General features: G+C 49.2%; 1 protein-coding gene across 3 annotated transcripts in view; it reads left to right on the top strand.

Annotated features, from left to right (window-relative positions):
- Positions 1 to 1,220: 1,220 nt before the first annotated feature.
- SCNN1B (sodium channel epithelial 1 subunit beta) overlaps positions 1,221 to 14,346 on the top strand; it is a 72,516-nt gene continuing 59,390 nt past the window's right edge. For 2 of the 3 annotated variants that reach the window (XM_081554524.1, XM_081554523.1), the window contains exon 1: positions 1,701 to 1,831. Coding sequence is in view for 1 of the 3 variants with exons in the window: in XM_081554521.1 (XP_081410647.1) it covers positions 1,295 to 1,340 (46 nt within the window). In the remaining 2 variants the exon portion in view is untranslated. Of the gene's footprint in view, positions 1,341 to 1,700; positions 1,832 to 14,346 lie in introns of those variants that run through there. The other variant, XM_081554521.1, reaches the window with a different exon arrangement.

Below are 14,346 nucleotides of genomic sequence, written 5' to 3'. Positions count from 1 at the left end.
GGCAAAAGTACTGTTAATATGTTAAATTATGTGACAAAGGGTAAGTAAGATTGCAGATAGAATTACGATTGGTTAGAATTAGAAATGGAGACATTATCCTGGATTATCCATCCAGGTGGGCTTCCGTGGTGGCTCAGTGGTAAAGAATTCACCTGCCAGTGCCGGAGATGTGGGTTTGATCCCTGGGTCGGGAAGATCCCTTGGAGAAGGAAATGGCAACCTACTCCAGCATTTTTGCCTGGGAAATCTCATAGACAGGGGAACCTGGTAGGCTACAGTCCATAGGGTCTCAAAAGAGTCGGATCCGATATAGCAACTAAACAACAACAACAATCCATCCAGGTAAACCAAACGTAATCACAAGAGTCCTTATAAGTGGAAGAAGGAGGTAGAAGAGAGAGAGAATTACAGATGTGGTGTACACAGAAGACTTGGCCTGGCATTGCTGGCTCTTAAGATAAAGGGGCCACAAGCCAAGAAAGACAGTCAGTATTCAGAAGCTTGAAAAGGCAAAAAAATAGATTCTCCTCTAGTTCCTCCAGGAGGAACATAGTCATACCACTTCTTGATTTTAGTGGTGGCGGCTTTCTGACCTCCAGAACACTAAGATAATACATTCATATGTATTAAGCTAGTATTCCTGTGCTCATTTGTTATAGCAGCATAAGAAAAGCAACTGGCTCTAAGTGGTGGCTCTGTGGTAAAGAATCCATCTGCCAATGCAGAAGATGTGGGTTTGATCAGGAAGATCCCCTGGAAAAGGAAATGGCAACCCACTCCAGTATTCTTGCCTGGAGAATCCCATAGACAGAGGAGCCTGGAGAGCTACAGTCCATGAGCTCGCAAAGAGTTGGACATGACTGAGCAACTGAGCATGCAAGCACCGCCGGATAGAGAAGGGCTGACATTTGGGGTTTGCCATGCACATGTGAAATGGATATATGCAATGACAGTCCTTGGAACTTTGACCAGATGGGAAGAGGGAAGGAAGTGAGGATTAGAGAAGGAAGCCTGGCAGCTGCTGAGGCTGCAGCACAGGCGTAGTGGGTGTCACTGGGAGGAAGCCAGAGGTCCAAACAGATGGGGCCCTCATGGGCTGACAGGGATCTGAGAGTGACCTTGGAGCAGGTGGCCAAGGACAAGGAAGCAGAAGGTCACTGAGAAAGCAAAGGGGCGGGTGAGGGAATTCAGAGATCCGGTGAGGGGCAGGGAAATCAGTTGCAGAAGCCGGTTCCTATGCAAACTCATGGAAGTCCTCACATCGCCCTGAGGACACTCTGTGCCTGCGGCGGGTATGGATACGATGGGCGTGATCGTACAGGTGTGCGCCCTGTGTCCAGGTACGCCTCGGGGCAGGATGGAGCACTGTACAGAGCACGTATGTGCTGTTGGGACAGTGGTCTGTCTGGGAACACGAAGATGACGGATGATGGGGTCTATGTGTACGGATTTGTGCCAAGCGTCTGGATATGGGGACGGAGAATGCGGGAGAGGGGGTGTGCGCAAGGGTCTGGGTGGATGAGCCAGAGAGACGTGAATGTGGACGCGGGTACAAGGGAGTGCGCGAGGCCAGGGCTCGTTTGGGGGCAGAGGGAGAAAGAAGGACCGCGGGGAGCCGGGCGGTGAGATGGCCCGGCTGTCGGCCCCGCCAAGCCCCGCCCGCCGCGCTCCCGGGCTTCCCCGCCCCGCCGCCCGCTCCCTCCCCGTCCATGTCTCCGCGCGCTCGCGGCTCCGCCGCCAGAGCCGCCGGCCCGCCGCCGCCAGAGCCGCCGCCGCCGCCAGAGCCGCCTCCGCCGCCGCCGCACGCATCCCGAGTCGCCGCGGGAAGCAGGTATGACCGCGACGCCGGGCTCCGCGCCTTCCCCGCCGCCCGCCCCGCCGTTTCCCACCCGAGGGCGCTCGGCGCTCGCGCCGGCGGCACTGCTGGGACCCGGCCTCGGGCGCAGGGCGACCGCCCAGGAGGATGGGGAGGGCAAGACCCCCGGATGCGAGCCGAGGTGTTGGACAGGTGCGCCGTCGGGGGCGGCCGAGAGGGCGGCGGCGTCCTCGGCACCGAGGGGGCGGGATGCGAGGTCCTTTGGGACGGTGACAACAGCGACACCTGAGAGCTAGGCGCCTGGACGCACAACGCGTTGCTGAAATTAGGGTGTCTTCTTGGTGTTTCCATTTAACAAAGGGGAAAACTGAGGGCCGGAGGCCGGAGCAGCCTCCTCGGGTCCTTAGGACAAGTTGCTGAGCCCAGATTTGGACCCAAGGAATCACCCCAGAGCTCACTCACCTTAGCCTCCTCGACCAGCCCGCCTCTGGGGAACGGGGGTGTCTTTAATGAGTGTCCCCCTTGATACTGCCCAGCGTGGGCGGATGGGAGGCCAGCTCCGAAGGCCCTGCTCTCTATTCCCCAGAGAAGCATAAGTTAACACGGGTGTGCTGGGCAGGGGTCGGCGGGTGGGGGTGGGGGGTTGGGGGCAGAATGTGTGCAGTTGAAGCGGGACCTTGTCGTCTAGTCTGGAGGGAGAAACTGAGGCAGGGAGAGGTTTAGGGAGGAAGCCGCAGAGCTTCTCCATCCACAGGGGGCAGGACAGCTCCCCCTGCCCACCCCCCCAACCCCCAACACACACAGACACCCGCCCATCTCCACCAGAGTGAGGGCAGAACAGCCAAAGCAATGGATTGACCCTGACAGCTCAGTCCTCAGTCCATGGGAGGCTTCTGTGAAGAGCTCCCTGAACCTAAGCATCCCTGTGGCCCCTGCATGGCCAATGACCACACCTGCCTGCCTCCTGAACTGTGCGATCCCAGGAGGAATATACACTCATCCCATCTCCTTTGTCTGTAACCCCTGCCCTCCCCTCTCCAAAGGTTACCGCCTTCATAATTTGGGGTGTTCCTTCTAGGTCTTTCCTACATCCATGCAGTCATATAGATGCGTATCCATAGGAAGTATGTAAGCTACATAGTAACGTGGGTGGATGTTTCCTAGAAGTGGTACAGTACATCCAGCATCCTTCTGCAACTTGCCACCCCTCTCCACTCAGTTATCGTTGCTTTGAAAGTTATCCAAGTGGCTGCATATAAAGCTAGCTTATTTATTTTAACTGCTGCATTGTCTTCCACCGTGAATATGCGGATGGTGGTGGTGTTAGTCCCCCAGTCGTGTCCAACTCTTTGCCATCCCATGGACTGTAGCCCGCCAGGCTCCTCTGTCCGTGGAATTCCCCAGGCTAGAATAGTGGAGTGGGTCGCCATTCCCTTCTCCAAGGGATATTCCCGGCCCAGTGATCGAACCCAGGTCTCCTGCATTGCAGGCGGATTCTTTACCATGTGAGCCACAGGGAAGCCCATGGATTTGCCTATTGCTGAGTATTTAAGTTGTAAAATTAGATGACTGTTTTTTATTTCAACCTCTTCTATAAATTGACATTTCTGGGTGAAATAAGATTTCTTTGTTCTTTGTCCTATACTAACTTAACAGGATCTGAATTTGGGGGACAAGTTCCCCTGTTCCCCATTGCACATGCACATGTCATGCTCACATACACAAGGTATACACCCGTGCACAGCTGCACGTATACACCTCTCTGTCCTTCTGTCTGTGAACAAGGACAAACAATGAATCCCCTATCTGCAGTCATTGCTGAGCTGAAAGGCCTGGGATTGAGCCAGGCCACAAGCCCTGACTGTCCAGGCCCCACTGGACAGAATTCCCATAAGGGCCCGTGTCCAGGAGTTTCCTCTAGACATACTCACTATGCCGTCCCCACCATCCAATAGGACAAGAAGGACTTATAAACCATGTCTGACAGACTAGAGTGTCTAGGGTCCTCCTTGTGCACCACAGACTTTCCAGGTCCAGGCTGTGCTGTGGGAGTGTCCTTAGCCTAGACTGTGGGCTGGGACTGTCAAAGTTTGGTGGAAGCTTTGATGACAGCTGGCTGGGGAAAGCTGGAATCAGAGCTCTTTGCATTACAGTCCCAGCTCCACCTCTTCCTATCTTGGGCAATAACTCCCTTCCAGCATCTGAGCCACAGTTTCACATCTGTCACATGGGATGATGACAAGGGCAGCCTCCCAGAACTGTTGAGTGGGTCAGTGGGATGACAAAATCAAGCACTTAGCACGTTGTCAGCACTCGGAAAGCAGGAAGTCTTATCTTGGACAGAGAAGACCCAGCGATGGCCCCAGCGTGGGGGTGACACTCAGGGCCACCGTTTGGAACCTCATCCACATCCCAGTGCAGGGCGGAGAATCCCAGTGCTGAGTGGGACGGAGGGTGAGACATCAGCTTATGGGAGCCATGCCCAGCTCACAGTGGAGTCCAGAATGTCATGACACCTACAAAGGATCTACTGTGTGCCTGGCCCTGAGCTAAGATACAGAAACAAACTGAGCCATGGTCCCTCCAAAGCAGACCTGTGCACAGCTTTTGTGAGGCCCATGATCCTTTTTAAATTCTAACTTACTCCCAAGATTTTAAAAGGTGGAAGATTAGGATTTGGGGATCCTCCTGAGAAGAGAAGATCAGAAAAGCTGACAACTCCAGCCCTAACTTTCAGCTGCCTCCTGGCATGGGGCAGGCATCCTCGGGGGTGACACAGTCCCCAGCTGGCCCACCCCTTATTCATAAAGAGCAGCATACTATAACAGTTAGTAACTCAGACTCCATAGCCAGCTTCTGCATCCCAGCTCTGGCATGGATTCAGTTCAGTTCAGTCGCTCAGTCGTGTCCGACTCTTTGCGACCCCGTGAACCACAGCACGCCAGGCCTCCCTGTCCATCACCAACTCCCTGAGTCCACCCAAACCCATGTCCATTGAGTTGGTGATGCCATCCAGCCATCTCATCCTCTGTCGTCCCCTTCTCCTGCCCTCAATCTTTCCCAGCATCAGAGTCTTTTCAAATAAGTCAGTTCTTCGCATGAGGTGGCCGAAGTATTGGAGTTTCAGCTTCAACATCAGTCCTTCCAGTGAACACCCAGGACTGATCTCCTTTAGGATGGATTGATTGGATCTCCTTGCAGTCCAAGGGACTCTCAAGAGTCTTCTCCAACACCATAGTTCAAAAGCATCAATTCTTTGGCACTCAGCTTTCTTTATAGTCCATGGATTAGTTGTGTGATCAAAGCAAATTATCTAGCACTTTTTTGGGGACAATATTTTTATCTTTTTTAAAAATTTGTATTTTTTTCACATGTGTGCACTACTATATTTATTTATTTTATTTATTTTTGGCTGTGCTGGATCTTTGTTGCTGTGCAGACCTTCTCTAGTTGCAGAGAGCACAGGGCTGCTTTCGAGTTGCTGTGCATGGGCTTCTTATTGTGGTGACCTGTCTTGTAGAGCACAGGCTCTTCAGGCGCTTGGGCTTCAGTAGTTGCAGCCCAGGGGCTCATTGGTTGCTGCTCACGGGCTCTAGAGCTCAGACTCAGTAGGTGTGGTGCATGAGCTGAGCTGCTCTGCAGCATGTGGAATCTTCCTGGACCAGGGATCAAACCCGTGTCCCGTGTATTGGCACACAGATTCCTATCCACTGCCACCAGGAAAGTCCAATTTAGCACTTCTGTAATTTGATTTCCTCATATGGAAAAGAGGGATAATAAGTGGCACTTGCCTCAAACCCTATTTTCAGCATTAAATGAATCAACAAATCTCAACCTCTTTCAACAGTGCCAGGTGCATGGAATACACTAAGTGTTGATGATGGTGATGCTTGCTGCTGGTGGTATAAGTTGTCTGATCCCTGTAAGAGTGCAATTTGTGTTTCAAATTGTACTCCATATAAAATGTTGGGGGAGCACAAGTGAAAGAGGAAAGAAGGAATGAAAGTAACACTTTAAGCTCTTTCTTCAAAAAAGATGCTGCAATCTTGGATATTTTTTCTGCCCAAGGTCAGGAAGAGGACAACATTACAAGGAAAGTGACAAAAGGAGGGGACTTCTAAGATGGGTTTTGAAGGATGAATAGGAGTTTCTCTGGAGCAATAGCATGAGAAAAGCATTTCCACACGAAGGAAACAGCCTTTCCAAAGCCCTGGGAGCATGACCAGGTAGACCATGTTTAGGAAGTGACAATAGTCCAGTGTTACTTCGGGTAAGGTATCTCAGAGTATAAGGAGAGGCAGGAAGATGAATCTGGGGAGACAGAAAAGGATGAGGCTCTCGGGAAAGGGGATGTACCTTTCTTATGCATCTACTGTGTGCAGGTGCCCTTGTAATCCCCACTCCCCCTCATCCTCATAATACCCCAGGAATCAGGTTTTTTGGTCGCCATTTACTGATGAATTAGAGGCCCAGGAAGGTAAGCCACTTGCTCAAGAGCTCAGGCTATGGTTCAGTGGCAGAACTGAAATCAGACCCCAGATCTGTCTGATTCTAAAGCCCGTGTTCCCTCTTCGAGCCTCCTATTTTCTCATTGGAAAGTGGAGTTAGTACTAGTGAAGCCTACTGAGTGGGCTTGGTGTGAGGATGAGATGAGAATGAACGTGCAGCCTTCAGCACAGTCCCTGGCACAGCGCAGTTGCTGTTGTTATTGTGATGGAATATGTTGCTCCAGGCTTCTCTCCTGAACTCACACCACTGCCCAGCCTGAGACAGGGGTCCCCAAGGAGAGAATGTCCAGGGCTAGTGGATCTCTCTGGACCAGAAACATCAGCATCACTTGGAGGTTTGTTAAAATGCAGATTCTCAGACCCAATCTAGACCTTCTAAATTGGAGACCCTGAGGGGTGGCCCAACAACCTGTGTTTTAACAAGCTCTTCAGATGGTTCTCCTGAATGCTGAAATTGCAGAATCACTGACCTGGAGAAAAACCTTCAAATGAGATCCTCCTTGGCCACCTGCCTCCACCTCCAGCTAAAAGAATGAGTAGGTGACAAGAATTCTGTCGTCACCAAGACCAAACAACACATCCCCTTCAGCAGGAGAGGCTGGAAAGAACCATTTCTTTACAGATAAGAAAGTTGCCAAGGCCTTTTGGGGTTTTTATTTTTTTATATTTATTTATTTGACTCCATTCGGTCTTGGTTGCAGCACTTGGGATCCTCACTGCATCATTCCGGCACACGGACTCTCTAGTTGTGGTGCGTGGGCTCAGGAGTTGTGGCTCGAGGCCTTAGTTGCCCCGAGGCATGCGGAATCTTAGTTCCCCGACCAGGAATCAAACTCACGTCCCCTGCATTGCAAGGTGGATTCTTAACCGCTGGACCACCACCAGGGAAGTCCTGAGGTTTTTATTCTTGAGACCTTGCTCTCCCTTCTAGTCTCACAGCCTCCAGGGGGCCCACCTTGAGAGTCTGCAAACAAGATTTGACTTTCAGAAGAGCTGTTCTCCAGGGCAGGATACCACAGGCAGCTGAGGAGCTGTGCCCCTCCATTATGAAAGCCCTCAATTACAGACTTCCTGAGCCTGGGGGCCTTCGTGGACTGTCTCTTCTCCCTCAGAGCCTTGAGATCGTGTGTCCAGGCCCAAGTCCAGGTTGGACAATCATGTTTTGTAGCGGACCTCCGAAGGAGAAGCAGACCCACTCTACGTGTCTTATTCAAATCGCTGATCAGAGCAGAGAGGCCAGACAGCCTAATGGGTAGAAGCAAGGACCTTGCCTTAAAGGTAAAAGTTGCTAAATCTGCCTACAAAAAAATTAATTATTTCTACATGACCTCTGCAAGGAGATCAAACCAGTCCATCCTAAAGGAAATGAATCCTGAATATTCATTGGAAGGACTGATGCTGAAGCTGAAGCTCCAATACTTTAGCCACCTGATGTGAAGCACTGACTCCTTGGAAAAGACCCTGATGCTGGGAAAGATTGAAGGCAGGAGGAGAAGGGGACGACAGAGGTGAGAAGGTTGGATGGTATCCCTGACTAGATGGACATGAGTTTGAGCAAGCTCTGGGAGTTGGTGATGGACAGGGAAGCCTGGCATGCTGCAGTCCATGGGGTCACAAAGAGACATGACTGAGCGGCTGAACTGAACTGAGATGACCATAACAAACAAAAATTCATAAGCCCAGGCATTTCCAACTAATAAAAATATATCCCACTTTTATGACAGAGAGTTGATTTCATAGAGAGCTCTTACAAATTAAAGATCAACGACCTATTTCAAAGACGGAAGGAAAAAGGAATAGAGGATATGATTCAGCTGTTTACATCAAAAGAAATACAAATGGAATTCAAACAGATAAAAGATGCCCAACTCTGAAAACAAAAACGCACAACAAAACCACATCAATTCTATTTTCCACCTGCAAGATTGCTAGGTAACACTCAGTGCTGGTGGAGACACCAGGATTCTCAGACTTCCCTGGTGGGAGCCCATATTGGGCAACCTTGGCAGGGGTGGCAGGGTGGGAGTTAAGAAAACTGTCGATATTTACAATGCTCACATCCTCTGTCTCTATCACTTCAGCTCTTGAAATTTATCCCCATTGGACACATTCTGTTAGAACAAAGAGACTCAGTGTTGTGTGAGAGCAAGTGATTGGAAATTAGCTAAACATCCACCAGAGGGGAACTAAGTGCTGTACATGGCAGTATAGCCATGCAAGAAAATATGATGCAGTCAGTCAAAAGACAGCAGTAGCTCTTCATGAATAAATGTGAAACCGTCTCCTGGATGGATTGTTAAAAATGCAAGGTACAGAACAGCGTATAGTGTTCTACCACGTGTGTGTGTGTATGTGTGCATTTGTACGTATTTTAAAAAGGGAGTTTAAGAGAATGGATACATGTGTATGTATGTCTGAGTCCCTTCACTGTTCTTCGGAAACTATCACAATGTTATTTGTTAGTTGGCTATACTCCAATACGAAAAAAAGTTTAAAGTAAAATAAAGTAGATGACTTAAAAAAGGGACTCAATGTGCATACATATGTGTAGATTTGTATACACATATTAGGATTTGGAGGGCACACTAGAAGCTGGTGATACTGATTGACTTGGGGAAGGAAATTGATGAATAGGAAGCATACAATTTGGTACCCATTAGATGCTTTTTCCCCTCGTACAGTTGCTAGTGTTATAAAATCCAGCCACCTGTATCTTCCTTCTCCTTATTTAAAACAAGCATGATACTAGAGATAAGGTTAATTCCCCCTTTGACTGTGACCCAAATTATATAATATGTGTTCAAATAAAAATGAAATTAACTGTTTCAGGCAGGGCCTTTATCACAAAAGAACAAATATTGTATGATTCCACTTATGTGAGCTGCCTGAGATAGGCAAGTGCAGAGAGAAAGAAGAAAAGATGTTACCTGGGGCAGAGGAGGAAGAGTGGATGTGGAGTTCATGCTTAATGGGTACAGTTTCATTCTGGTTGGGATGATGAAATTTTTCTGAAGACAGACAAATGGTGATGGTTGCACGATAGTGGAAATACATAACGCCGCTGAAATGTACACTTAGAATGGTTAAAATGGCGATCCTTTATCTCACGTCTGTTATGAATAAATTTATTGTCTGGTGGCTCAGATGGTAAAGCGTCTGCCTGCAATGCAGGAGACCTGAGTTAGATCCCTGGGTCGGGAATATCCCTTGGAGAAGGAAACGGCAGCCCACTCCAGTATTCTGCCTGGAAAATCCCATGGTCAGAGGAGCCTGATAGGTTATAGTCCATGGGGTCGCAAAGAGTTGGACACGACTAAGCGACTTCACTTTCTTTCTATACCAACAGCATATTAGCAAGTTAGTTTTAAAACAATTAGCTGGGTGGGAAAAGTGAAAGTGTAATTGCTGGTAAGCCAAGGCTACTTTAATTTTTATTTTGTGGAATGGATATTACTCCTTTGATGTAAGAAACAGGCAGGAAAGTCTTCCAGGGGGACTGATGCGGCAAGTCAATGATGACATTACAATTTACAGTCTTTGTAAGACAATTATGTTTCAACCTGAATGTTGATGTTAATGTATATCTTTACCAAAAGAAAGGCTAAAATGGTAAATTTTATGTTGTGCATTTTGTCACAGTGGAAAAAATTTAGGGATGATTGAAAAAAAAACAGGGGCTTTAATATCAGATTGTTTTGGTTCTAGTCCTTGATTCCACTGTGTGTACTTGGTCAAGTGTGTGTACTTCTTTAAAGCATCAGTTTTCCCACCTACAAAATGGGTTGTCAGAGAGTACCTGGCTCACAGAAATCCTGCAAGAACTAAAAGACTTTATCCATATAAAGTGCTTGCTCTGCATCTCTTGAAAGTAGGAGGTAGGAGGTCAGGTTTAGGAGGATAAGGAAGCTAGAATCAGCCACTAGATCAAATATTAAAATCAGCAGATTCAAGTGGAGTGAGTTTATATATAAGGAGTTTGTAAAAGCACCATCTGTATTTTTCTGTCACTTTGTATTTGCAAAAAAAAAAAAAAGTTTTAATGCATTTCCATAGTGTGAAATTACAGGATAGTCAGACAAATCATCTTGGCTGATGGGAAGCCACCAAAGATGAAGCACTTCTAAACCTGTGGCCTCCTTACCTACATAGATGTGAATCCTAGCTCTGTCACTTATTAGCTGTGTGACCTCAGTCAAGTTAGTTAACCTCTCTGTGCTTCAGTTTTCTTATCTGTAAACTGAAGGTAATAATAATTCTCATCCCATTAGGGATGTTACTAGGATTGAAGGTGTCAAGTGCTTAGAGCAGTGCCTGGCCCACGGTAAATCCTAAGTAATTGTTAAGAAAATAGGCTTGAAATAAGCCTGAAAGTCTTAGCATTTTTGTTTTTAATTGAGGAATTTTTCTTTTTTTAACACAGAATCAGGCCTGGGTGTGTGTGTCCAGGGAGGGGTGATAATCCAGCAGAGGATGGACGGGTTGGTCTCTTAGCAAAGCACCAAAGATTCAGTCAGGGGACTGAGCTTAATCTGGAGGACTTCCCTGGGTCGTTGAGGGGAGCAAGCTGGGGAGACCAAGATAAGGTAACAGGAGCCCAGCTGATGAAGGATGGGGCAGTAAGAGGCTCCAGGGGGTTCAGGGATTTTCCCAAGAGGCCCCACAGATATAACAACAGAGCCCAGATTCAGCCCAAACTTCCCCTCCCTCCCCCGCCGAGTGCCTCCTGATGGCGAGAGTCTTGAGGATCAGGGGCCCTTTCCCTGCAGACAATCCAGGCAGCCTTGCTTCCTCCTGATGTGCCGGGGAGCTCATTCCCAAACCGAGGCCTGGACTGAGACCTGAAAAGCCTGGCACACCTCCTCCAGGAGCCACAGCTGCACCTATTGCGTCACGGCCCTTAAGCAGGAGCTGGAGTACAACCTCCCCAAACAAGCTGATTCTTGAAATTCCGCTCTTACCTGCGTCTGTGTGTGGAGTTCGTTGATTTCCCTGGTTGAAAGGCCCTACTCCGCACCCCAGGGGGATCACTATTGTCCTTTCTTAGCCGTTTGCAACACGATGAGGAGGAATTTGGCTGGTGAGAGAGACCACAGACCACAGAGAACCTTTGGGGTCTGAGGCTGTGGGCCTGAAGGCAGCCTTGGAAGGGCTGTTTTAGAGATTGGGAGGAATGTGAAATGGTTAGACATGCCTTTGCCCCGTGCTGGGTGCTCCCAGGTGGAAGGAAGGTGTTGGAGGTCCTGATTTACCACAGGCTGTCTGGGGAGACAGCTCCTGTCCCCCAGAGCCTTGCTGCCATGTTTTAAGTATTAAAATCCCCCAGACACTTTAATTCTCTTCTTTGGACACTCATTTATGTTGGGAAGATCCCCTGGAGAAGGGAACAGCTAACCCACTCCAGTATTCTGGCCTGGAGAATTCCATGGGCTGTATAGTCCATGGGGTCGCAGAGTCGGACACGACTGAGTGACTTTCACTTATGTAACCGTTAAGTTAAACGGGCTGGAGTTGGAGCTCAGTTATGTGTGACCTTGTGGGTGAGGTACTTAACCTCTGAGTCCCAGCCCTGGCCTGTGGACTGGGGACAATAGGACCTCCTGCAGCCCAGCACCTTAGCTCTGTGGCCAGCAGATGACTGACCCTCATTCCCGGGCCCCACCCTTCTTACTGCTCCAGTTAACTCCAGAAATGCTGTTCGAGCCCCGCTTTGGGAAGGGATGAGGGTGGGGCTGAGGAAGGAGAGTTCTGGGCTGAAAAGTCTGAAACTCCTGTAGAATTCAGGGAAAGTTGAAAGATCAGAATTGGGCCTGGGTGAGTGTGTCCAGGGATGGACGGGTTGGTTGCAGCTTGCTGGCTGGAGGAGCAGGAGCCGGGCTGGGCCTCACCCTCTCTGACCCCTCGGACACCTGATGACAGTGAGTGGCAGTCTGGCCACAGGACGACCTACCCTTTGGGCAAATCTCCCCCTGCCCAGAGAAGGCAGAACCTGGAGGAGCAGGGTGGGGAAGGGGAGGGAGGAATCAGACACATTTCCCAGCACTGGGGGATAATTTCGGGAGTGTTTCCTGAAGCCTATGACACTAGTTTGCAGGGATTTAAACTTCCAGGGGACAGATTTTGTCTGTGTTTTTTTTTTTTTTTTTTTTTTTTACTGCTTCACTGCTATAGCCCCAGCAGCATCTGCAGATGCTCAGTGATATTTTGTTGTTGTTCAGTCGCTCAGTCGTGTCCGACTCTGAGACCCTATGGACTGCAACACGCCAGACTTCTCTGTCCATCACCATTTCCTGGAGTTTGCTCAAACTCATGTCCGTCGAGTCAGGGATGCCATCCAACCATCTCATCCTCTGTCGTCCCCTTCTCCTCCTGCCTTCAAACTTTCCCAGCATCAGGGTCTCTTCCAATGAGTCAGTTCTTCGCATCAGGTGGCCCAAGTATCGGAGTTTCAACTTCAGTGTCAATCCTTCCAATGAATATTCAGGATTGATTTCCTTTAGGATTGACTGGTTTGATCTCCTTGCGCGATAATGATATTGGTTGAGTGAATAAATGACAGGTGGCTGGATGACTGCCAGTGATGGACTAGGCCCTGGTGATCCAGAGCTGAGTGAGCCGCATCTCTCAGCCCCCAAGAGACTCCTCCACCCCCATCCCCACCTGAGAGGCCCTCTCCATCCTCACCCCCACTGTTGAACTCCCACTAGGGTCCTCTGATGGCTGGGCCTGGGATGGGAGGGGCTGTGTTCTTACTGGATCTTAGGATCTAATGGGCTGGAAAAAACCTCCCTGCAGTCAGCCCCAAAACCATCTCAGTCACTGGAGGAGGTGCAGCCGCTCTGTCTGGGAACCATGTTGTTTGCTTGCCTTGTGCACAGGGATGGACTGACTTTAGTTTCTCTCAACACAAGATACGGCTCAGATATATGTTGGTGGGGCCCATGTGGCTTTCCCCCTACAGTAATAATAATAGGTGGAACTTCAAAATGTGCTCTACATGCCAGGTTACAGCATAGAATTTGTTCAGTGACCATAAAGGTCCCCTCTCCCTCACTTGACCTTTGGAGAGACTGAGTTCTCTCACTGTGTGATCTCATCACACTCTTCTAACAATCCAGTGAAACAGGTGATGTTGTTGTCTGCATTTTGCAGATCAGAAAATAGGCTCAGAGAGGTTAAGTCATTTGCCCAAGGTCACACAGAGCTAACAAATGGTCGGGCTGGGATTCGAACTCAAGCAGTCTGACCACAGAGCTCACCCTGCCTCTCCTCGGCTTCCAGATGAGTGTGGCGGAGGAATGGAAATTTTTAATGGCTCTCAAAGCCGTTGGCTCACCGGCAGTGGAGTATACAGTTTCAGCTGTCACTCCCACAGGACCTCCCCTGGGTCACCGTGTGGGTGAAGACCCTAATCTCCCCCAACAGAGAGGGGGCAGACCAGAGCCCAGCTTGCACGTGGCTGTGATTCCTGGGCACCACTTTCTCAGCCTTCAAATCTCCCTGGAGGCCGGGGGAGATGGCCACCCGGGACCCAGGAAACCTGCCAAGGCCAGGCCTCACTCCCAGGGACTTGGTTCCAAAGCCAAGCTAGATTTCAGAGGTTGGCAAGAATGGAGACTTAGCAGGAAACAGGAGAGACCAACAGAGAAAAATGTTACCCTTTTCCCCCTTTCTTGTCTCTGATTCATGCCTTTCACCTAGTGTTTGAGGAGGAGGGTGTTTGTTTAACAAGGCAGAGGAACCCACTCTGGAGGTCTAGGGTACAGAGATCTCAGCTGATGCAACGCTTATAGACTGCTGACTATAGAACAGGCATGGTGAGCAATGTTTGACCTGAGTTACATCATGCGGTCTGCACCATCACCCTATCAAGTAGGTACATCATGGTCATCATCACCACCATCATCATTATCATCACCTCTATCATTATCATCCCATCCTCTTATCTCATCATCTTCATCATCATCATCATCACCACCACCACTTCCTCATCATCCGCATTATTATAATCATCTCCTTCACCAC

The sequence above is a fragment of the Giraffa tippelskirchi genome, chromosome 13, assembly GCF_054371585.1.
Source record: "Giraffa tippelskirchi isolate mGirTip1 chromosome 13, T2T-mGirTip1v1.2.pri, whole genome shotgun sequence".
In the NCBI taxonomy this organism is placed as follows: Eukaryota; Metazoa; Chordata; class Mammalia; order Artiodactyla; family Giraffidae; genus Giraffa; species Giraffa tippelskirchi.
Note: the sequence above shows the minus strand (reverse complement) of the source record. Positions and strands in the feature narration are given on the sequence as shown.